At 54.8% G+C, this 24,548-nt stretch overlaps 2 protein-coding genes across 4 annotated transcripts; both read right to left on the bottom strand.

The window, feature by feature from the left end:
- Nucleotides 1-1,192: 1,192 nt before the first annotated feature.
- LOC133626644 (nuclear pore glycoprotein p62-like) lies at nt 1,193-24,418 on the bottom strand. 3 transcript variants are annotated; one of them, XM_062007072.1, is made up of 12 exons: nt 24,114-24,418; nt 22,625-23,016; nt 21,050-21,160; nt 20,488-20,616; nt 19,070-19,165; nt 17,907-18,015; nt 17,623-17,767; nt 17,180-17,229; nt 16,924-17,058; nt 16,311-16,422; nt 15,373-15,439; nt 1,193-1,395 (listed from the first exon to the last, which is right to left on the bottom strand). In XM_062007072.1, the coding sequence occupies exons 1-12, from the start codon at nt 24,380-24,382 to the stop codon at nt 1,223-1,225; spliced, it is 1,788 nt and encodes a 595-aa protein (XP_061863056.1). In that variant the 5' UTR covers nt 24,383-24,418; the 3' UTR covers nt 1,193-1,222. The 3 variants fall into 3 exon arrangements, with proteins under 3 accessions (XP_061863056.1, XP_061863058.1, XP_061863057.1); XM_062007074.1 differs by lacking the exon at nt 1,193-1,395 and adding an exon at nt 11,739-11,843; XM_062007073.1 differs by lacking the exon at nt 1,193-1,395 and adding an exon at nt 14,809-14,949.
- LOC133626648 (uncharacterized) lies at nt 8,810-11,727 on the bottom strand. The gene is made up of 7 exons (XM_062007083.1): nt 11,090-11,727; nt 10,646-10,822; nt 10,356-10,511; nt 10,117-10,218; nt 9,886-9,988; nt 9,535-9,591; nt 8,810-9,277 (listed from the first exon to the last, which is right to left on the bottom strand). The coding sequence occupies exons 1-7, from the start codon at nt 11,330-11,332 to the stop codon at nt 9,111-9,113; spliced, it is 1,005 nt and encodes a 334-aa protein (XP_061863067.1). The 5' UTR covers nt 11,333-11,727; the 3' UTR covers nt 8,810-9,110.
- Nucleotides 24,419-24,548: the final 130 nt, after the last annotated feature.

Genomic DNA, 24,548 nt, shown 5'->3' with positions numbered 1-24,548 from the left:
ATAAAAAAGGAAAACAACCCAAAGCAGCGAGCTTTAGAGTTGGGTTTGAACTGGAGAAAACATTTGGCAGAAAATGATATCCACAAGGGGAAAAGAATCATCTCATTGTCTCAGTTCTCAGTGACACATGAGGCAAGAGCTTTGTGCTGGAGCTGAGAACAAAACTGATCTTGTGATGGCCTGTCTGAAAAAAGCTACTGCCAGCTTTTGCCTCCTCTTCAATCCACATCAGCAAGGAAAGTGAGATTTCCTTGGGGGTGAACTGCACACCTATAAACACACAGGTTGTAAAGAGTCAGGCAGGTCCCACCGAGAACAGGTCACACAGGAACGTGTCCAGGAGAGTCTTGAAGAGCTCCAGAGCAGGAGCCTCCACACCCTCCCTGGGCAGCCTGGGCCAGGGCTCCCTCACTCAAACACTCCAACAGTTTTCCCTTATGCTTCAATGGAACTGTTTGTGTTGCAGCTTCATCCCATCACCCCTTGTCCTGCCACTGGATACAACAGAGAGAAAGTGCTGCCCCAAGCTCCTGACACCCACCAGTGAGAGATTTGGAGCTATGAATGAGCTGCCCCCTCAGTCTCCTCTTCTCCAGCCTGAACAGCCCCAGGGCCCGCAGCCTTTCCTCACAAGGAAGATGCTCCAGTCCCCTGAGCATCTGGGTGGCCCTGCACTGGCCTCTCTGCAGCAGTTCCCTGTCCCTCTGCAGCTGGGGAGCCCACAACTGGGCACAGGACTCCAGCTGAGGCCTCAGCACATGTGGCAGAGGAGAGGGGGTGCAGAAGCTCCATCAGAGCAGAGCTCTCACCACAGTCGGTGGTGGCAGCACTTCTGGCCCTTCTGAGCCTTGCTGAAGTGAAATTCTCTTCTGAAACGTGGCTACCTGAAAAACTGTGTGTTTTCTTTAAAGCTGGAACAACCAGCCCAGTTACAAGGTGTCCTTCCCATGGCCTCTGAGTGTGCTGAGCTGCTCCATTCCTGGCCTCTGCTGCACTCTGAGGGACGGTGTTTGGGAGTCATTTGTCTTCCAAAGCACCTGCAGGGCATCTGAGGCCCCTCTTCCCAGAGTGCAGCTGGGAAGGAAGTGAAAAGGGAGGAGGAAGAGAAGCAAGGTTGTTGTGGATGGAGACAAGGGCAGGGAGGGCTGGCTGCCCGTTACGGTTCCCGGCAAAACAGGCTCCAGTGCTCGACTGAGAGAGGAAAGGAGGAAAGTTTATTCTGCTACCAACATGAAACAGAACGGAACAAAAGCAAAAAGGGAGCAGGATGATGAGAAAATGACAACCACGGGACACAGTCCTTGGGGAACATCTCTGGCGTGGATTCTTCACACCTCCTCTCTTTCCTCACTGACCTTGGAGTCCGCGTGGTTGTTTCTCTCACTCTTCCCACTCCTTGCATCGCCAGCAGACAGAGAAGAAGGAGGGACAGGAGGAGGAAGAAACAGGAAGAACCGTCATTTTCCAGCTTCTCCAAAAGTGATGGTGGAGGCGGCTCATTGGCTCAGCCCCAGCAGTGGGGCTGGCTCAGAGCTGGGCAGGGTTTCCAGCGACTTCTTACAGGAGCCATCTTTACAGCCCCTTCCCCCTTCCCAGAAACGGCTGTCATGTCAAACCCTGACCACAAAACATCAAACTCAGTCACTTTCCCCAGCAGAGACGTACCGGCGCTTGGCTTGGAAGCACCAGCAGCACTTGGCACACAAGCTCCGCAGCGAGCGCTGCTGCCTTGCAGACGGCAGGATCCAGCGGGTCTGAGTGGCCAGGCAGCAGATGGAGGGCTCAGGGTCTGTCTGCAGGGCCTGGAGGGCTGTGGCAGAAGGAGAAAGGGCCGGGATGAACCCCCATGGCTTGTGTATGGCCGCCCCGGGCAGCCCCTCCAGACCCTGCCGGCCCCACGCGGCTCTCGCCCTGGCAGCAGGAGCACGTGGCACCAGGGCATGTGCTGGGAGCTGCTGCTCAGGAAGGCCTCAGAGCTCCCAAGCCTCTCCTCTGCCCTGCCAGCGTTTCCCTGGGGCAGAGCAAGGAAGGGCCGTCCCAGCCCCAGCCGTACTCACCGCAGTGGATCTCTCTCAGCCTCTCCTCGCTCCTGTCCCTGGAGAATCGCGCAGCAACCCCTGAGCAGAGAGCCCCGTCAGAGCTGCTGCCGCCCAGCACGTCCCCAGCTGCCCCTCGCTGCCGGCAGCAGCGGGGCCGGGCTGCCAGGAGAGGGGCTCTGGGGGCTGCAACTCACCCACAAACCTGATGGCCGCCGCTCGCACGCTGCCCTGCGAGTCCTGGAGGTACCGCAGGCTCTGCTGCAGGTACATGTCAGCTCTTCGCCTGTCCTTCCTCACCTGGAGAGAGTAAGAGGCTGGGATGGACCCTCCACTGCCGGCCAGAGCAGTCCCTTCTCCCGCTGATCCCCTTCCCAGCCCGGGCACGGCCATCTGCCCAGCAGAGGCCTGTGGGGCCGAGGTACGGAGCCGCCGGCAGAGGCGGCTCTGGGGTGCCAAGACCCCTCTGCCCATCTGTCCGGGCTGCCAAAAGGACTGGGGTCTCCTCCAGCGGCCTGCGGGGTGGGGAGGGGAGCGTGGCTGGAGAAGAGCCCCTGGGGCCTCTGTGCTGGAGGGCTCCAGGCTGCGGGCCCGGGCCTTTGTCCTCACCAGGCACTCTGGGATCCTCCACGAGTCCTCGGAGCCGATGAAGCGCGTGGGCTTTTTGCACCGCAGGACGTCCATCACAGCCAGGAGGGTGTGCTGAGCCACCTGCAGAGCAGCAGAGGATGGGAACTGGCATCACGGCTTGGGGAAGGAGAGCCGGCGTCCCGCTCCTCTTGGCCAGGCGGCCTGCTGTTCCCAGCCCCGTATGGGGAGAGGCAGAGCCCGAGCGGGGGGCAGTGCCCGGGGCAGGGACATGGGGCAGCCAGCACCGCAGCTGCCTGGTGCTGCCGGCCAGCAGCAGCGAGATCCCGGAGAGCTGAGGGGCCGTCCCAGAGACACTGGGGCGGGCCGGAGCCAGCGGCACCTGCCAGGGGCACGTCCAGGGGCCTTTAGGCCACTAAAGGCCTGGGCTGCTCTGGGCAGATGGACCCCACCGGCCGCACCCCTGGGGAAATCAGGAAAGCCCATGGGGTGCATTCAGGCCCCGGGTGGCCACGGGCAGTGGCTGCTGAGAGCTGCTGCGCCAGGGCAGGCAGGGTGGGCAACGTCCGTGCCAGCTGCCAGCAGCCCCCACCCATGAGCCTCGGCCACCCCCGGGGTCTCTTCTCCCCCTTCCCCGCATCGCCGGCCCGCTTTGCAATCTGTACCTCGGCCACGCTCTCACAATGGTCGCTGCTGCGGAAGTAGAGCGGGACCAGCGCCCTCCTCAAATGGCTCTTCATCTTCTTCATGTCCTGGCGCTCCACAGTCCCCACCAGCTCTTGGAAGAAGCTGATGGAGAGCTGCCGCAGCTGGAGGCACTCCTGGCAGAGAGGAGGGCAGGGCAGGATGAGCAGAAGCACGAGGGAGGCCGATGGGAGGGGAGATGCTCTGGGCTCAGCTCCCACAGAGGCCTTACGTCGTCAAAGAGCGGCAGCAGCGGCTCCAAGAGCTGGACGGCGATGCAGCTGGCGAGCTGTCCCTCCAGGTGAAACATCACGTTCTGCAGGACAGCCAGGGCCCGAGCCCTCACCTCCATGTTGGCATCCTGCAGCGTCTCTGCAATATCTGGCAGCAGGAACACCATTTCTTTTGCCTGGGTGAAGCAGAGATTTCCTGTGAGGCGGGGCAAAGACCACCCACCCTGGCCAACGTGCTCTGGCCGCTGAGCACAAGGCTCCCCCCGGCTCCCGGCACAGGAGTCGCTGCAGCGGGCTCCTGGCTGGTGGTGGCCGTGGCAGGCAGAGGAGCAGGGCCAGGGGAGGGCAGCAGAGACTCCCTGTGCGATGCTCAGCCGCTGCTTTGTCCAACCACCCCAGCGGGGCAGATGGCTGGGGAACCCTGACCCTGGAAAGCTCCCCAGGCACCCACCAGCCCCGTCCACGGCAGGAAGGGCGCTTGGAGCCGTCCCCCCGCCTCCTGACCCCCAGCCAGGGCTAAACCTCCGTGTGGGCCAACGTGGCTCCACTCGACACCTCGCTCACCGTCTGATGTCTCCGTGAGAGGGCGCGGAGACCCGCGAGCACCAACACGCGGTTCTCCCTCATCTCTGGGCTCCTCAGGTACTTCTGGAGCAGCTGCAGGAGGTCAGTGCTCTTCCCTTCAGCGTCGAACTCTTGCACCTGAGACAAAGAGACAAAGTGGTGAGAGAGGGGCAGAGCCTGTGGGGCTCCTGCTTCCCACGGGCAGCTCGGAGCAGGGTCCCGGGGCAGCCCTGCCCGCGCAGGACCGCACGGCAGCTTTGCCCACTCCTCCTGCCCTCTGACCATCAGCAGCCTCTTGTCCTCAGCCAGGGCTGGTTCCTTACCATCTGCTTCACGTCCTTGGTCTGCTGCTCCTCAGGGCCCAGCTGCCGGTTCCAATCGTCAGCGACATCCAGCAGCTTGTGGAAGAAGTCCGGCAGTGCCACGTCCTGGAGCAGCAGCGTCTCCCACATGGCCAGGCCGGCGCTGCCAAGTCCAGAGCATTTGGTCAGCGGGGCTGTCACGCAGCCCTGGCCCTGCCCAAGGCCCCTGGCCCGTGGGCAAGCAGGAGAAGGCTGAGGGGAGGGGGTTCCCCGTGGGGCAGGGAGGAGCGTGGTGGCTGGCAAGTGTGCAGGGGCGGTGGGCCCTGCTCCTCGGGGCTGGGGGGGCTGATACCTGTCAGACAGTGGGATTTGGCTGGACATGCTGTCAACCAGCGCCATGGGGTTGCTGTGGGCCAGCGGGACAATCAGGCCCATCAGGCTCCGCCGGGCTGCCAGTTTGCTGGTGTTCTCCAAGCTCTTGTGGATGGAGCTGACGACGTCTGACACCTGGAGGGGACACGGACTGTCTGGAGCGCGGCCCTTTCCTCAGCTGCCCCTTCCCACCCCTCTCGGAGAGGCAAGGCAAGGCAAAAGCAGGAGCAAAGGCCTCGAGGGCAGGGCAGCTCAGCCAGAGGCTACTTACATCACCCATCCAGGAGTCAGGCTCTCTCATGGCCTCGTTCAGCACCCTCCTGGCCCCCTGCTCGTCTTCGGTGCTGGTGTCCTGCATGGCTTCGATGGCCGCCAAGACGGACCTTCTCTTCTGCAAATGTGATACAGGACCTAGCAGAGGAGGAAGAGCAGGGAGGGCTGTAGAGCAGAGCTGCAGGCAGGAGTGGGCAGAGGAAGGAGCTCTGCCCTTTGTCCCCATGCCCCCTTCCTGGGCACAGCCTCCCCGGGTGTCGTGGTTTGGCATGATAGCTTCTTCTCGTAAGGGGGAAGGGGCTGTAAAGATGGCTCCTGTGAGAAGTTGCTCACAACTCTCCCCAGCTCTGAGCCAGACCTACTGCCGGGGCTGAGCCAATGAGCCACCTCCACCATCACTTTTGAAGAAGAAGCTGGAAGAGGAGGTTTCTTCCTCCATCTTCCTCCATCTTCTTCCTTCTCTGCCTTTTCTTTTCCTTCGGGCTGGTGGTGGTGCAAGGAGTGGGAACAGCGAGAGAAACAACCACGCGGACTCCAAGGTCAGTGATGAAAGAGAGGAGGAGGCCGTGTCCCAAGGAAGGGACCCAATATCCACAGCTGTATAAACTTGAATAAACTTTCCTGCTTTCCTCTCTCAGTCGAGTGCTGGAGTCTGTCTTACCCTTTAACCATAACTGACAGCGAGCCCTCCCTGCCCTTGTCTCAATCCACAACAACCTTGCTTATCTTTTTACTACCATTTCACTGAGGCCTCTGCCATCCTGACAAGGGTGGGGGTGGATGGGGGCACCGAGCGAGAGACTGTCGTGGTGCTGCTGTGCTGGCTGGGCCAGACCACGACACCGGGGCTCTCGGGGACAGAGGCTGCGATGCTGGAGCCCCTCACTCACCGTCTTCTGATGACTCAGAACTCTCACTCATCGCATACACCAGGGTTTCGTCCCATGTCACCCTGTGCTTGAGTTTCTTTTTCGTAGCGCCGGGAGCCCCATCCTCCTTCCCAGCTCCCTTCGAGGAGCTGGCGACTGTCGGCACGCTCTGGCAGGACGCACGAATGCGGTCAGGGCGGGAATGGCGAAGCCTTTGCAAGGCGCCTCGTCTCTCGGAGATTGTCAGGGACTGTGTCAAAGAGAAGCTGCGCTGGCTCAGGGCGCTCTTCAGCTCCCTGCTCCTGACCTGCCCCATGGCTGTCTCAACAGACACTGGCTGGGGCAGGCGGCTGCTGCCAAAGGCCCTGCGCTGGGGGTGACGTCACAAAGGGCCCCGTTCTGAGCTGCCGCCCAGTGTGGGGCACGGGAAGGGGGATGGCATCATGGGGGGCACGGGAAGGGGGGATGGAATCATGGGGGGCACGGGAAGGGGGGTGGCATCATGGGGGCATGGGAAGGGGGGATGGAATCATGGGGGGCACGGGAAGGGGGATGGCATCATGGGGGGCATGGGAAGGGGCAAGGGGGGATGGCATCATGGGGGGGCACAGGAAGGGGAGATGGCATTGTGGGGGGCACAGGAAGGGGGGATGGCATCATGGGGGGCACGGGAAGGGGCAAGGGGGATGGCATCATGGGGGGCACCTGGCTTTGGAATTAAACTTGAGGCTGTGAACTCTGAAATTAGGGTTTGTGTCTGAAAGTGATGGTCCTGAAATCTAAGGTTTTGCACCCTCAAAACGAGTCCTGGGAGGGGCAATGAGAGGCTTTGGCCATGAAATAGTTGAATTCTATGCTTCAAGCACCACTTCCTCCAAGCCCAGGATCAGTGTGTCCCCACATGTAGGAACGGAGGCTGGAGGCCTCCATGGGTGAGCAAGGATCTGCTGGGACAGCTCAGGCCGAAAGCAGCCATCTCTGAGAGGTGGAAACGGGGCCTGGCTTCTTGGGAAGAGTACACAACATTGCCAGAGCATGCAGGGGTGCCACCAAGAAGGCCAAAGCCCTTCTAGAATTCAACCTGGCCAAGAAAGTAAAGCAAAGCAAGAAGGTGTTTGTCATGACATCAACAGCAAAAGGAAGATGAGGGGCGCCGTGGGCCCACTGCTGAACACAGAGGGTGCCCTGGTGACAGGGGATGCAGAGGCCGAACTACTGAATGCCTTCTTTGCTACAGTCTGTACAGACAAGGCCAGCCCTCGGGAAGCCCAGTCCAGCAAGGACAGTAGGATGGCCTGGACAGCAGAGCACTTGGCCTGGGTGGAAGAGGAAGAAGTTAAAGATTTGCTGGCCAAGCTTGAGGCTCATAAGTCAATGGGTCCTGACGGGATGCATCCGAGAGTGCTGAGGGAGCAGCTGATGTGATTGCTGAGCCTCTCTCCATCATTTTTGATCAATCATGGAGCACAGGCGAGGTGCCTGAGGGCTGGAGACAGGCCAATGTCACTGCAGGCTGCAACAAGGGCAGGAAGGATGAGCCAGGAAACCACAGGCTGGTCAGCCTGACCTCCATCCCTGGAAAGGTGATGCAACAACTCATCCTGAATGTCACCACTAAACAGGCAACAGGCACAAGCTGTAACTGAAGAGGTGCCAAAGAGACACAAGGACAAACTTGTTCCCTGTTGAGGTGAGGGAGCACTGGCAGGGGTTGCCCAGATGGGCTGTGGAGGCTCATTCCCTGGAGACATTCCAATCCAGCTGGACAAGTTCCTGTGTGCCTTTCCCTCACCCACTAAGCAGGTCACCTTGTCATAGAAGGAGATCAGATTGGTCCAGCAGGACCTGCCCTTCATAAAGCTGTTTTGACTGGGCTTGAAGCCATCCTCCAGCACAGGCCCCAGGTCAGCTGCACGTCCTGGCAGTGCTGGGTGATAACAGACCATGAGCAGCAACGTGGCCTCTTGAGCAAGAAGCCAATGGCAGCCTGGGGGCATCCAGCAGAGTGTGGGCAGCAGGGCCAGGGAGCTTCTGCTTCCCCTCTGCTCTGCCACATGTGCTGAGGCCTCAGCTGGAGTCCTGTGCCCAGTTGTGGGCTCCCCAGCTGCAGAGGGACAGGGAACTGCTGCAGAGAGGCCAGTGCAGGGACACCCAGATGCTCAGGGGACTGGAGCATCTTCCTTCTGAGGAAAGGCTGCTGGACTTTGGACAGTTCAGCTTGGAGGAGACTGAGGGGGGACCTCGTTAATACTTACAAGTGCTGAAAGCTGCATGCCAAGGAGAGGAGGCAGCAGGGAGGGTTTTTCCTGTAGTGTCCAGTGACAGGACAGGGGGTATTGAACAAAAGCTGTAACACAAACAATTCCCCTTAAGGAAAAGCTTCTTTCCTGTTGAGGTGAGGGAGCCCTGGCCCAGGCTGCCCAGGGAGGGTGTGGAGGCTCCTTCTTGGGAGGTTTCCAAACCCACTTGGACACCTTCCTGTTGTAACGGTGCAAGCAAGATTCATTCAAAGATGTAGAGAGGCTGGGTAATGCACCTGCAGACACATACACAGCCAACACAGTGCAACCAACAGAGGGACTCAAAGCCACCCTTCCTTGGCTGGCTACTTCCTTATATGCTGCTTCTGCCCATGTGATCACCCAGGGCCCAACTGATTAACTTGCAGCACCTGTTTCTGATAGTTGGAAGTAGCTTGCCAGCTGCATTAACTTGTCCCCACCATCTTTATTCAAGCTGGCTGGTCCAAGTCATATTTGTACCTACAAATATTTGGTTCTGTCATGCTGTTTGAAGAACTCTGTCCGTCCCTGGGACTTCTTGAGCTACTGCTTGAAACGTGACAGGCCAGACATGGGGAGCACTGGTTAAGGTTTGATGACGGAGCTTTATTGTTTTTACCAAAGCACTTTGCGTCCCTCAAACAACACGGAACAAATCCAGGTTTGTTGACACGAAGGGTAACAAAGAGTTTCCAGCTGTAGAAAATGGTTCTCACAGGGTGAAGAAAGCCAGAAAATCAAACGTACACAAACTGGAAGAAACCCAAGTGCTAAACTCGGTGTCTAAACTACTGAGCAACGATGCAAAAGAAAACTGCTGGTAGGTCCAAGGTTTGCCATGGAGCACAGGGAGGAGCTCATGGAATAGCCCCTGGCATGGGCCCCGCTCAGAGCTGCAGCTGCCCGGTCAGCGACGGGCCCAGAGAGAAGGCCGTCTGCTCCAGGCCCTGCGGAGCCACTCTCGCAGGCTGAGTCTGGAGGGAGCTGCTCTCTCTGCATCTCTCAGGGTGCACTGCGTTTGAGCTGCCAGGTTTGCTACTGACGAGATGGTGTCTTCTGGCAGGTTTTCAAGGGCTGCAACAGAGAGGAACAGAGCTGAGATCAGAGCCTGTGTTCACCCCAGGAACCCCTCCTGCCAGGGCAACCCCCAGCTGTTCCCACAGCCCAGAGGGAGCCGGGCCCAACGGCATCAGCCGGAAGGTGCCGAATACCCCCCGTGCTCCTGACATCTCTCTCTGCTCTCCCTGGCCGGGGCAGGGGCCGCAGCTCCCTTCCCAGGGCCTCTCGTCCTCCCTGCCAGTCCCCGCTGCCGCCCCGCTGCCCTCACTCACCCTCATGGATGGGCTGCAGCAATTCCTGATGCCCCCTCAGGTGCTGCCCGGCGAGCCCTGCGAACGCACAGTCGGTCAGTGCCCCAGCGGCACAGTTGCCTCACAGGTCCCTGCAGCCCGGCCACACGCCCCCCTCCCCTTGGCAGGGCTGAGCCCAGGCTCTTCCCCGGGCGAGCGAGCGCCAGGCGCAGGGCAGGGCTGGCACAGGGCGCAGGGAGCCCCGCGGGCGCCAGGGCCCTGCACCGGGCACTCGCGGCTCCGCAGCCACGCGGCTGATTCCTGCGGCCGCGCCACAGCCGGGGCTGGGGCCGAGCTGCAGCGGGGCAGGGAGGGACAGGGGCTGTGTCTCACCCAGGAACCTGACGGCCGCCTCTCGTATGGGCTGCTGATGGCTCCAAAGGCACCGCGCTGCCTGCTGCACATAGTGCGCGGCTCTGCTGCCGCACCCTGACAGCTGCAGACGGACAGGGGACAAAGGGAAGGGTTGGTACCGACCGTGGCCCTGTGCCCGGGACGGGCTGTGGCAGTGGGCAGGGGCACAGCTTGCCCAGGCTGGGGCTGCTGCTTGGGGACCATCCTTACCAGGTACTTGCCCACTTCCAATGTCTTCCTCTTCTCCAGGAGCTTTCTGAGCCTCCTCTTCTTCAGGAAGGCGGCAGCTCCAAGCAGGGTTACCCGAGAGGCCTGCAGACACACACAGCAGGGAGATGCTACCGCTGCCCAGGGCACAGGACGGGCGTCCTCTCACCCGGGCAAAGCTCATGGCCCTTCCTGGCCCTGGGGACCTCCCGCAGGGACATGGGCAGGTCAGAGATCCTCACCTCTGCCACCTCCGGGCTCTCGGCATGCAGGAGGCAGAGCAGTTCGATCACGTTCTCATACACCCGTGTCTTCATCGGCTGTCTTTCCTTTTTGTTGACAGACTGCATCAGACGTTGGAAGAGCTCAAGGGAGAGCAGCTGCACACTGCTGGTGGTCTGGTGGAAAAGAAAGAGGACAAGAGCTCAGCACCGGCTGCTGCAGGCCCACCTGGGCATGGCTCTGAAAATGCACAGAGCACAAAGGTTCCTGGCAGCAGCCAGTGCCTGTGGTGGGGGGCACAAAGCCTTACGTGGTGAAAGAGTGGCTGGAGCCTCCCAGTCAGCTCCAGAACGAGGGTGCTGCAAACTGGGCTGTTGGCAGCCTGGAGCATCATTTTGAGCAAGGAGAGGTTCGTTTCGACCACCTCGTCATCTAGGTCCTGCAGTAGCTCCAGGAGGCTTTCCTGCAGGATCCACATGCTTTTGGCCTGTGTGCAACACGATGCTTGTGGTGAAGCCGTGAAAAGCTGCACTGCCAAAATCACTCCAGTGCTTCAACCCCATGCTGCTGCCTCGGGAGCCAGAAGCCAAAGGCCTGCCTCAAGGGACTTGGGGAGGCCAGCAGGGAGGCAGGAGGGCTGGCAGGAGCTGCCAGAGCTCCCAAAGCACAGCCAAGCCCCAGCTGCATGTCCCCCAGCTCCCCTCACCCAGCCCCACGCCCCCAGCACGGCTCCAGCCGGCTGCCCCCTGCCTACCTTCGAGGGCTCGTCGCAGGTGGTGATGAGGGCATTGAGCATCAGCCACTGCATCTGGCTGCACTCGCTCCGCAGGTACCTCGGTGCCAGCTGCAGGACATGTTTGTCTAATGCCCTCACCTCAGGGCAGGCCAGGAGCTGAAACTTCCAGGACGCAGGGTCATGGCTGGGGGAGCGTTGGTGGGCATCTCCAGGGACAGGTTTCTTGGGGATCCCCACCATTTGGGAATCTCCAAGGGCCATCTCACAATCCAGGCGTCTGCAACAAGCAGTCTCTTCAGTTTTGGCAGAAAAAGCCCCTGTTGTTTCCCATCATTTGCTATTGCCAGGGAAATATGAAAAGGAACTTCCAAAAGATGACAGTGAGAACTCAGTAGCTTCCTCCCCTTCCCTTGGAGAAGAGGGGCTGTCACAGCTCTGCAGCAGCCTCAAGTGAAAACAGGCCTCTGCCACTGAGCCCGGCAGCAAACCAGCAGTGCGGTTCTTCTGATGCTGCTTTCCATCCTTCGCTCAGGTCACACAGCAGAGCACCTTTGTTTCACAAGTACCTCTGTTTCGTAGAGCTGCTGCAGCGTTCCTTTTCCCGAGAGAGCTGGCTGACTTTATCAGCACACTTTGCTATTCCTTGCTTTGCATCTCTCACTCTCCAGTATCTCCTTTTCCTCTCAGAGGTCGGGGGCTGCTTCTCCCCTCGGACGTTTTCCATCACCATTGTCTCCTTTTCACCACGTGCTGCTTGACATTTCTTGTTTGCCTGCATGGAAAGGAATCAGTCTTGTAGCTCATCATCAGCTCTTATTAGACACTGCTGGGTAGCTTGGGTATTGCAGTACAGCAGCATGACAAAGTAGGACTCAAAAGCTCCCGTTTGGCAGAGACTGACTTTAGACCCCCCCCTTGGTACTGGAATTACTCAGACTTGTTCCAGTAAATATCTTTAGCAGCTGCAGCTTCACAGCTCAACATCTCCAATCAATTAGCAGGATATCAATCACCTGGACTACAGTTTCTTGTATCAGAAGGAAAGAGGTTTCATTGGCAAGTCTTAGTAAGACAATGATTTTACAGACACCCAGCAGCAGTCCTCTGTCTTCCCTCAGCCACGTGCCAATTGCACAACGATTCTCCAGCAGCTTCAGTCTCAGCTGGCTCACTTTCAGTGGCTTATTTCTACAGATGCCCCTGCCCCAGCACTAACAAATTCTGCTTAGAAAAACCTCAATAAAAAAGGAAAACAACCCAAAGCAGCGAGCTTTAGAGTTGGGTTTGAACTGGAGAAAACATTTGGCAGAAAATGATATCCACAAGAGGAAAAGAATCATCTCATTGTCTCAGTTCTCAGTGACACATGAGGCAAGAGCTTTGTGCTGGAGCTGAGAACAAAACTGATCTTGTGATGGCCTGTCTGAAAAAAGCTACTGCCAGCTTTTGCCTCCTCTTCAATCCACATCAGCAAGGAAAGTGAGATTTCCTTGGGGGTGAACTGCACACCTATAAACACACAGGTTGTAAAGAGTCAGGCAGGTCCCACCGAGAACAGGTCACACAGGAACGTGTCCAGGAGAGTCTTGAAGAGCTCCAGAGCAGGAGCCTCCACACCCTCCCTGGGCAGCCTGGGCCAGGGCTCCCTCACTCAAACACTCCAACAGTTTTCCCTTATGCTTCAATGGAACTGTTTGTGTTGCAGCTTCATCCCATCACCCCTTGTCCTGCCACTGGATACAACAGAGAGAAAGTGCTGCCCCAAGCTCCTGACACCCACCAGTGAGAGATTTGGAGCTATGAATGAGATGCCCCCTCAGTCTCCTCTTCTCCAGCCTGAACAGCCCCAGGGCCCGCAGCCTTTCCTCACAAGGAAGATGCTCCAGTCCCCTGAGCATCTGGGTGGCCCTGCACTGGCCTCTCTGCAGCAGTTCCCTGTCCCTCTGCAGCTGGGGAGCCCACAACTGGGCACAGGACTCCAGCTGAGGCCTCAGCAGCTGTGGCAGAGCAGAGGGGGAGCAGAAGCTCCCTGGCCCTGCTGCCCACACTCTGCTGGATGCCCCCAGGCTGCCGTTGGCTTCTTGCCCACGAGGCCACGTTGCTGCTCATGGGCAGTTTCTTATCACCCAGCACTCCCAGGTCTGTCTCCTGGAGCTGCTCTCCAGCAGGTCATCCCCAGCCTGGCCTGGTGCAGGGGGTTGTTCCTCCCCAGCTGCAGGACTCTGCCCTTGCTCTTGGTGAACCTCAGCAGGTTCCTCTGTGCCCAATTCTGAAGCTGGTTGAGACCCCACTGACTGGCAGTGAGAAGTATACAGACATTTTCTGGCAGGGTGTCACACAGCCATAACAAGCTGTACACTATATCCAGCAAAAAGGAGGATGGTGTGAGTGCACAGAAAGGCTGCAGAGCACTAGCAGTCACAACACAGATCAGCTGTTATTTGCACATCTCTGCTTTGGATACACAGAAGACACTGACTGATCAGCAAGTTTAAATGCACCAGTCATGGCAAGGTACAAAACATCCCGGGCACAAGCTAAGGCAATTTCTAATTTCATTCTGTGAAAGCTTATCAGAGGCTCTCCAACAGGGCCACAGCATGATGTTACAGCCTGGGGCTTGGAGACAGCCAGTCCAGGCTGGGGTTTATGTTGTGCAGCATGCCAAACCCAGAATATGGCAGTAAGAGATGAAGCAACACATTTCAGTTTGTCACTTTTCAAGGACAAAGTTGTTCCCTGTTGAGGTGAGACAGCACTGGCAGGGGCTGCCCAGATGGGCTGTGGAAGCTCTTTCTCTGGAGACATTCCAACCCAGCTGGTTCCTGTGTGCCCTGCTCTAGGTGCTGCTGCTCTGGCTGGGGGGGTTGCACTGGATGAGCTCTGCAGCCCCCCTCCAGCCCTTGAGACTCTGTGAATATGAGTGTGCCCAGAAACTGGCTGTTGGGAAACAGTCCTGCAGGTGTTCCACAGGAGACAAACCTGGTAATATCACCTACAGCACAGATGTCCTAGTTCTAGTTTTGTGGGGTTTTGATTTGGTTTCCTAAGACAAAAAGCAAGTTAAGGAATGTTTCCTTCCCAGGCTGTGTGAAGGCTTACCCCAACATGGTATCATTTTTCCACTAAGTGCACACAGCAACAGAAGCTCCTCTCCAAGAACCCCACAGAAGCAGGGAGATGCATTAACCTCTTTTAAAACCTTGCAATTTCTTAGCCATATTGCTTCCTTCTTGTTTGAAGGTGAACCACAGCTCAACTCTTCCTTTAGTTGTACATTTCCCAGCAAACACAATGAATCACTGTTAACTGATAAGGCAGCTTCTTTGGTACTGAATGGCAGGAAAAAATGGGTCTCCCTTCTAGGGAAATCTAAAGGAAGCAGGTTGCTATTTGCACACAAGTTCTGTAAAGTCAGAATTCTGCTGCCACAGGAGCTGCAGCAGATTTCCCAGTGAAGGTAGGTTTGGAATGTGGAAGTTTCAGTCCCTGCCCTAAGCCAACACTCCTATTTGAACACAGCAGGATGCCCGCTTTCGCTCTAGAAGTGCACTGGGAGCGGGCACTTTCACAGCACTGCAGGCAGGCAGAGGGATGCCGTGCTGGTGAGAGGAGCCCTGCTTTGTCCTGCTTTGTTCTGCCACGCCCCCCTGTGGCGGCAAACATCACACCAAACCCGTGCACAATTCCCGAATCCCTCACAAGGAGGCGCTCCCTTCCGAAAACTTCCTTTCTTGATTGGGTATGGCACCGGGGTATACTAGTAAAGGGTGAATCCAGGACAAGAAACAACAGTAACTACACCATCGAGTTTTCACTGTTGAGTGCATCTCCTGCTTTGCATTTCATCTCCCACGACTTCTGTGCCATTTCCACACCTGCAGATAAATGCCTGCTGCTCAGGCTGGCCTGGAGGGGGCTTGCTGAAGGAGGGGGAAGCAGAGAACACTCACCACACACACACACATCCCTCACCAATTTTCCTACTCACAAACATTTTAGAAGCTGAAATATTCACCCTTAGCTTGAGAAAACACAGCACAGGGTTTTTCAGTCCTCTGCTCTGCACTGAGGCACTGCAAGCAGTGCTTTTTGTGAAACAGTAGCAGTTGCCAGGAATTACTTCTCAGCAGAGGCCTTTAATGCACATCAAGAGATTTTGAGCACAGAAAGGACAGTGTCATTGGAGGTGAGGAGAAGACTCCTCAGGGATCTTCAGAAACTCCTTCACATTCCAAACCCACTTCAAACACATGCTACCTTCTATTTACATTCCCCAAGAGCTGCAGGATGACACTCACCTGAGTTCTGGTCAATCCACTGCAGTGAATCCATGTGAGCATTCAAGATTTTACAGATCTGCTGAAGCTGAAGAGAAAGAGAAGGTACAAGTCCTTTGTTACACTACATAAAATCTAAAAGCAGTAAAAGCCAGCCTGCCTGTCCCTGCCTTTGGAATGTGATGCAATCAGATCTCTCATATGTACAGCTCCACTCACTGAGCAGCCACCTTCCCAGGGAAGTGTGCAGCAACTGTGTTGCTTTGCTTCTCTTTACCATCAAGAAAACAGACTGGCTTAGAGCACACACCTGTGGCTTTAGGCTAATTCCAATTCAGACATAGGAAACATCACCACATTAATCATCTTGGGCTTGAGGTGGCAAAAGCAAAAAGGAATGGGGAAAAAACCAGAATCAAGTCTGCAACACTGAAGGGAAATTGTGTCTGAAAAAGAGCTTCTCAGTAAACCCTCAAGGAATATTGAGATCCATTTAATACATAATCAGAAAGAGCTGGTAATTCAGATCTTGTTTTCATGAGGATACAAAAGCAGTGTGAGGAAAAAGGATCAGCTGCTACAGATGGCACCCTGAACAAGATTTAGGTTTGCCCCAGAAAGATGCAGGCAGTGGAGGAGGTAACCACATCAACATTGAGACAGGCCTCTAAAACAAGTTGTAATCCAGGGTAAAATTAGACAAGCAAATAACCAGAGTTCACACCAGAACGAAAGACCTTGAAAACTCTTAAGAGGAGTGCAGAGCACGTAGGTGACTCAGCCTGGATTGTGTCAGAGTAGTTTTACCCAGAAGAGATCCAACTCAGGGACAAACTACTCCTCCAAGGTTAAAGCTACAAGCAGCATTCACCATGCATTCCATTCAGACAAATGGAAGAGTTAGAACTGTTTCAATATCCTCTGTCTCCTACCAACAAACAAGGAAAGGTTGTGTTTACCGGGTCGCTGGTGTCTGCTGGGCCTCGGGATGTGTTCAGGTGCTCAGTGATGTCCTTCAGGTCTTGTGCCATCCGCTTCAACTGAGCATCGATATTTTCAGCCAGTTTAAAGCTGCACAACATGTGGGAACAAAGGGCAGAATATTGTACTTCAGCAAACCCACTCCCAGTCACACTAGCTAAATAATCACCAGTTTTCTGAGACCATTTTAGACCCAACAGCTAAAGAGCTCCTCATGCCCACTCGAGGGTTTCCAGTCACCACTCCCCTGTTTCTAATGCATAAAATCTAAGTTGCCATGCATAAAACAGGATTACATATTTGACAAAGGCCATTGATGGATCAATACTGCACAGAGCAGTGGAACAGGCTGCCCAGAGGGGTTGTGCAGGCTCCTTCCTTGGAGGTCTTCATGACCCGCCTGGACATGTTCCTGTGTGACCTGATCTAGGTTGACCTGCTTCTGCAGGGGGGTTGGACTAGATGATCTCTAAAGGTCCCTTCCAACCCCTACCATTCTATGATTCTATGTATCCCAACACTGCTTCTTGCTGACTGATCCCCACCACATCAGCCTGCTCATCACACGCTCCAAGGAGCTTCCTGCCTTACGTCCTCTCCCGTTCTTCATCCGCATGCTGCAAGTAGATGGTCCCACTCTGTTCCTTCACAGACTCCTCCAGAGGGGTCAACAAGTCTTCAAGCTCTTTCTGCTGTGACAGAATGAAGTCTAGCTCCTGATCCAGTCTGAAAAGGAAAAACATTAACTACTCAACTCAAAAGTTCTGTGAGCTCTACATCTGCCACACCACAAACACAGGAGCATGCAAAAAGCAAACAATGCCATCAAGTGTTCATAGTTTCATACCTCTTCTGATCAAGTTTCACTTTCTCTACTTCTCTGTGTAATGAAGTAATCTGGAAACACAAGACACTTAATTACATTGTGAAACTCCAAAGTGAACTCGTGAGAGTGGTGGAACAGGAAGCCAGCACCATACCAACGTCTACCAGACACAAGAAATGGTTCCATAAAGATCTCCAGACCAGAAATGGAACAGTGGAAGTTTGGCCTTGAAAGCTTCACCCTAAGGGAAGTTGTTAGCATGGTGTAAGCTCACAGAACAGACTTCCAAGCTTCAGTGCCTGTAGCCCAGTACAGACACACAAGCGAGTCTTTTAAGAGCACACAAATCCAATTCTGCTTGTAAAATACAGATGGGAAAGTCCCACTAGATGTTGCATCTCTAACCCTGAAGGCCTTTAAGGATCTAAGCAAGCAAAATCAGGTTCCTCTGGACATTGCCTGACCTTCTCTCCATTCTCTATCAGCGTCCGATCCCAGGCGTTCACTTGTGTGGCTTGGTGGAGGAAGTGTTTCTCTTGGTCTTCCAGTTCCAGGCTCCACTTGTTTATCAAACTCTCCAGCTGGGCATAAGTCATCACTGGAGGGGCACTGGGAGGAAGTGCCACAAAGGCAAAAAGATCAAACCCCAAACTATAAAGGTGATAAGATCCCTCCTTCCCCCCCAGGATCCCATCACTAATAACAGCTTCTCCTCCAAAGAGGCAGAGGCTGGCTGGAACACACTCACCTGCTGGCTGTGGTGGTGGTGATGGCAGCTGCAGAAGTCACAGCTCCAATGGCACCAGTTGTAGTTAATGGCTTAAGATTCAAAGCAAAGCCAGAAGCAGTAGTAGTGCCTGAAAGAAGAGATGCAAGTCAAGCAACAGGACACATCTGCTATCTAACACATGGAGAACAGGCCAGCACACACTTCCAAACACTGGGCAATATGAACTCAAATAGGTCCCTTACACAGAAAGCAAATCCTATGTCTGCCAGGAAGGGAATGAAGGGCACCTTGACACAAAGGCAGTGCACTGTACATACCCAGCTAGTAGGTCCAGTAAAGTGAGGAACTGGCAGCCCTGGACATTTGCCCACACATCCCTCTCAGTCTCATGTTTTACTATTAGACCTAACAACTATCAGCAAACCCAGTTCCTCTCCTGCATCTTGGCAAGAGGTGGGATCTCCAGGTTTTCACAAAACTAAGAGCAGCCATCAGACGCTACTGTCAGCCACTCACACAGCACTTTTAGGCACCAAGCTCAAACTCTTCACAGTCACATCAGAAACAAGCTTGAGAAAGACCTTGAGAGCTGAGCAGCCATGTCATCATGCTGAAAACTGACTGGTAACCCCATGCAGGAAAGGATGTGCAGTCCCAAACCCAACCACTGTGCAGCAGCAGATGCCACTGCAGGTTTTCACACGAGGGCTGACACAAACAGCACTCATCTCTGCTTTGTTTGCTTTTGAAGGAGAGTTAATAAAACCCAACACTTCAGAACTCATCATATGGAAGAAACAGATGAATGGGGTGTAACTGAATCATAAAACCTCTCTCCCTAAAAGTCCCTCTCCCTTCCCCCATCTGGACACCTCTCCCTCATCCATCAGGGCAATTCTGTACTACACAGGCAGGCCAGAACAGGGGCAGTCAATCTATTTAGTTGACTTGATCCAGATTAAACATCAAAGCCCAGGGGCCTTCCTTCAACCCAGTCCCTTTGCTGTGTGTGGCCAGGCTCTCAGAAGTCATAGGTAACTGTGCCTTTGGGGAGATGGGAAAAGAGGATCAGGGAAAGATGTGGAGAGCATTGGAAATTAGAACTGCTGCACTGCTACATTAGTGTGGCCCCATTAGTGGAGCTCCCTTCCCTTCAGCTACTTTCAGCATCTAGTTCTTACTAGTGGCAGTGCTTGTTGTACCAGCTGTTGTTCCAGGAACCTTCAGTCCAAAGCCAAGTGATCCAAGACTGGCTGTCCCAGTGGAAGGGGCAGTAACTGGAAACAGAAGACAATATTAAGAGTTTGCATAACCCATTAAACACAGCATCCCATTGAAAAGCTCTACCCTTGCCTGCTCACCCATCTCTGTCTGCTCTGTATTTGTGTTAAGGAGGATCATTGTTATTCTTCCAGGCAACTTTATCAACCCTGGTGCCAAGCTACCATTGCTTCTCTTTACCTGTTTGGAATTATCTAACATTTAACTGCTATCAAATGCTAAGAGAAGCCAAGGTTTCTGGACACTGTCAGGCAGCAAAGGCAATCTCTGCACAAGCCTACAGCTAAAGCAATACCATTGCACATACTACAGGAAACACCCTGGTCACATCTCAGCTGCCTGGGAACAACCCCCCTATTAGCATCTAACAACAAATTTCAGATACCCTGATAAACAGAGAACACCCACTTGCTTAAAAGCATTCTTAAACACTAAGATTAAGGTCAGTTTTGGAATTAGAGTAGCAATGCAAGTGCTGCAGTGCTAGGCAAAACAGAAGTTATTAAACTGCTGCACGTGGCATCTACAAATTGCAGCAGCTCATCAGCTAAACATAATTAGCATGGCTTTAACATAAAACTTGTGAAGGGCCTTGGGAGCAGCTGCCTAAATTCTTAGAGGTAGGGGTAGGACAGCATGGTGTATGGAACAGTAGCATTAACCCTGGTAAAGAGCAACACTGGCTGTAGCTAGTTTCCATAATCAAAAGAAACTGAAGTGTTAATGCCTCACTGAAGACTCAGAAAGGGAGCTGTTAGGACTGTCTTCAAACCTGGGCTACTGCCTTTAAAGCTATCAGAAAACTGACACTACTTGCTGCCATGAAACTCATTTTGCAAGAGGAAACTTGCCAGTTATTAGCAGGGAAACTTGCAAGCACATAGTAGTGGGAATATTTGTTTTTGGCACCCTGCATCTCTACCATCCCAGGCCACTGTAAAGACGTGCAAACACTTAATGCAAGAGTCAAGGACTGACATAACCAGACTCAAGGACAAGTAGCTAAAACAAGACAGTAGCTAAAACACCACTAGAAAGCTAATTTGTGGTGGTACTACCCAGAGAAACACCAAAACAGCTAAAAGTGCCCTGTGTTGCTTGCCCACTCTGAATCTAAAGTGTGCTTGAGCTTAAACAAAACTCTCACGCCTCACCTTTGAAGACAGTTTGCAAAGAGGGGAGGTGGCAAACAGTGAGAAGAGCTGGTCTTCTGAATTCTCTATTACCCCAGCATCTACAGCTCCACCACTACCAGCTGCCACCAACCATGCTGCTCATTTATTCCCCTAACAGATGAAACCTGCATGTTGTGACTTACGTGAGAGGCCTGTGGCGGTAGACGACGTCGGTGCTGAAGAACTCACTATAGATGAAAACAGGGTAGGCCCTGTTGTGCCAAGAATGGAGGTTGTGGTGGTGGCTGCAGTTGTGGCAGCTGTGGATGTTACTGCAAAAAGAAAAAGCATCTACCTTGTACAACCAGACCACAGCAAGCTCTCACCCATTTCAGAAGAGGCGTGCTGAGGAGGGGACACACATCTGCCCATTTCCACCAGGCTTTTGAGGATGGAAGGGCTTCAAACTACTCCTCCTCGTTTTCTACTTCAGGCTTATCTTTATTACAATGTACCCCTGAAACCCCTGGCTCCTTCCCACTGCACTCAAGCAAGAATTACAGAAGAGAACAAGGCACAGGGAACACAATCAAAAGCATGGGATGCTCAGGTGAATGGCTGTATGAACTGCCACAGATCACTGATGCTCTTGCAAATTCACAAGCACTTCTAGCTCATTACCAGACTCCAGCTTAGAAAACTATTCCCAGAAGGACAGCAGATTCACCAAGTCTCAAGTAATTATTTCCTGAAACAGTTTCCTACCTCCAGGTTTGCTTCCAAAGGCCAGAGTAGGTCCCTGGCTGGTACTGGCAGTCAGCGTTGCTGTGGGTGCACTAGTGGCTGCTGTTGAAGTCAATGATCCAAAGCTTAGACCTGCAACAAGCAGAAGGAAATGGAAATTACAGTTGTTTTACTACAGAGACACTGTGGGTTCTGCTGATCACAACAGTCAAGGTAGAAGGGGTAGGAGTATAAGAAAAACAATGTTATTCAGTCATAGACTCACGGCATGGTGGGGGTTGGAAGGGACCTTTAGAGCTCATCCAGCCCAAGCCCCTGCCAAAGCAGCTCCCACAGGAACATGGCCAGGAGGGTCTTGAAGAGCTCCAGAGCAGGAGCCTCCACACCCTCCCTGGGCAGCCTGGGCCAGGGCTCCCTCACCTCAGCACTGAAACACTTTCTCCTTATGTTTCAATGGAACTGTTTGTGTTGCAGCTTCATCCCATCACCCCTTGTCCTGCCACTGGATACAACAGAGAGAAAGTGCTGCCCCAAGCTCCTGACACCCACCAGTGAGAGATTTGGAGCTATGAATGAGCTGCCCCCTCAGTCTCCTCTTCTCCAGCCTGAACAGCCCCAGGGCCCGCAGCCTTTCCTCACAAGGAAGATGCTCCAGTCCCCTGAGCATCTGGGTGGCCCTGCACTGGCCTCTCTGCAGCAGTTCCCTCTGGAGCTGGTGTGGTAAGTACTCTTGTACTGTCCCAGAAATGAACTGGAGCTAACACAGGCATTGTGTAAAAAAGATTTCCAAGAATAATGCTGACACAGACAAGCATCACCCTGCCCCAGAGCTGCTGACCTTCCCTCCAAGGCAGGCACTGTCACCAACAAGTAGACCAAAAGCTCTGCAGGAGGGGGCAGGTTCCTGCCATCAGGGAGGTGACCTTTGGCATTGTGGGCCAGGCTCATCCTGCAGCACCTCCTCCCCATCACTCCCAGCCCCTTCCCTCTGCACCAGCAAACCCATTCAAAACACTTTAGAAGGGCTTCAAATGCAACAAGCACTTTCTACACACATTGGCAGAACTATTTCAGTCTCACTCTCTAAACTCAAAGGCTCACCAGCAGTTGTCATTCATCACAGGTGACCCCAGGCAAGCATCTCAGAAAACCCATCAATTGCAGCTTCATTTGTCACCAGCAGCAGCTGGAGGCTGCAGAATCTAATTCATGGTTACAAATGCATCAAGGGTGGGTGTGAGGAGGCTGGAGCCAGGCTGTGCTCAGGGATGGCCAGTGACAGGACAAGAGACAACAAACTGAGGTTCCAAAGAGACACAAGGACAAAGCTGTTCCCTGTTGAGGTGAGGGAGCACTGGCAGGGGCTGCCCAGATGGGCTGTGGAGGCTCCTTCTCTGGAACTCATCCAGCTGGGTTGGAATGTCTCAAGTGTGCCCTACTCTAGGTGGTGCTGCCCTGGCAGGGGAGTTGCACTGGGTGAGCTCTCCAGGCCCCTTCCAGCCCTTGAGACTCTGTGGATCTCCACACCATCCCCAGCTATCCTCTGTGCTGACAGGCTTCCTGACTACAGCAGCCATCTGAAGCCCTGGCACTCACCTGTGGTCTGTCCCCCAAGGCTGAAGGGGGCTGCTGACTGGGTTGCAGTTCCCAAGGTGGCAGCAGTGGTGGCAGCAGTTGCTGTCCCAAAGGTCAGCCCGGTGGATGGTGCTTGGGGAGCTGCGGTGCCGATGTTGAAGGTGCTTGTGCCAGCCTGAGTTGTGCTACCACTGGAAAAAGTAAATCCTCCAGTTGTCCCAGACTGAGCTGTGGTGGTGCTGCTGCTGCTGCTGCTGGTGGTGCCAGCAGATCCAAACACAAAGCCAGTAGGGGCTGCTGCTTGACTCGAGGCCACGCTGGTTGGTGCAGACCTACCAAATGCAAAGCCCCCTGCGATTCCAGTAGCTTGTGTTGCAGCACTGCCTCCAAAGCTTAACTTTGGTGCATTCATCCTAGAGAAGAAAAGAAGCCAATCTGTTGGAGATGAATATCTACTCAATTTCAAGGCTTTCTAACAGTTTGCTGCCAGCAGAAATCACCCTTCCAAAGGCCATGCACTCAGTCAGGGGTGTGTTGCAAATTTGGCAATGTCTACACCACAACCCTTGTCATCTGAAGTCCTCTTCAGTCTCTTTATACTAACTCCCTCTTAAATTACCTTCACCCAGCCAGGCACCAGAAGACATTTATAGCAGTGTAAGTGAAGTTGCTTACTCTCTCAGCTCTCACACCCCCTTTTGCACTTCTTCTATATAAGACTATATTTTTCAACTAACTCTTAGTGCCAGTCCCCACTGCAGCTCCCTTCCCACTGCTCCCATCTGGCAAGCTTCAACAACAGCAGGTTGGAAGAATCACTTCCAAGCTTACAGCCCCTCCCAAGGACAAAATGGTCCTACTTGGCTGAAGAAACATTCTGAGTGCTCCACATTTGGATCAAAGGACAAGATGTTTCATGCTGAGACACAAAGCTGTATCATTTCTTCATGCAAGCATCCATACCCCAATTACAGACCAAAATGTGAAACAGCTCATTCTCAATGCCCATCTGAAAAAAGGCAGCACTGACACAAACACATTGCACTAAAGATGCTTCCCAGAGTGCTCCAGTCAATTGGGGCACAAGAGTAAGGGGTTTGCTGCCTGAGAATTACTTGCAGTAATTACTTGCACTTCCCAGGGGCATCGCCCACAGAAACACAGAGTCTCAAGGGCTGGGAGGGGCCTGGAAAGCTCACCCAGTGCAACCCCCCTGCCAGGGCAGCACCACCTAGAGCAGGGCACACAGGAACCAGCTGGGTTGGGATGTCTCCAGAGAAGGAGCCTCCACAGCCCATCTGGGCAGCCCCTGGAGAGCTCAGCCAGTGCAACCCCCCTGCCAGGGCAGCACCACCTAGAGCAGGGCACACAGGAACTCCTCCAGCTGGGTTGGAATGTCTCCAGAGAAGGAGCCTCCACAGCCCATCTGGGCAGCCCCTGCCAGTGCTCCCCAGCGCCCAGGGCCGCCCAGCACCCGCTCCCCGGGGCCCGTCGGCCCCGCGCCCCTCACCCCAGAGGGAACACGGTGGTTGTGGGAGCCGCAGTCGCCGTGGTCGGCGTCCCGAAGCTGAAGCTGGGGGGCTGCGTGGCGGCGGCCGGCTTGCTGAAGGAGAAGGGCTGGCTGCTGGCCGGCGTCTGGGCCGTGCTGCCGAAGCTGAAGCCCCCCGAAGCGGCGGGCGTGGAGAACGAAAAGCCCGTCGTGGCCGTGGTGCCGGTCGTCTTCGGTGTGCCCAAACCGAAGCCGCTGCCCGCCGCGCCCGACCCGAAGCCGAAGCTCATGGCTGCTGCGGGACGGAGCCCCAGCCCCGGAGCCAGGCCCAGTCCCGGCCGGAAGCGGAAACCCAACCGCCCCGCGCGCGGCCCAGCAAAGCACCGCCCCCTCCCTCGCCGGCCAACCACCGGCCGCGTTTTCCCCGCCCTCAGCAGTCATTGGCCGCTCCAGCCG

The sequence above is a fragment of the Colius striatus genome, chromosome 13 (assembly GCF_028858725.1).
Source record: "Colius striatus isolate bColStr4 chromosome 13, bColStr4.1.hap1, whole genome shotgun sequence".
NCBI classification, from domain to species: domain Eukaryota; kingdom Metazoa; phylum Chordata; class Aves; order Coliiformes; family Coliidae; genus Colius; species Colius striatus.
The sequence above is the reverse complement of the archived record's forward strand: the minus strand, read 5'-3'. Positions and strand labels throughout refer to the sequence as shown.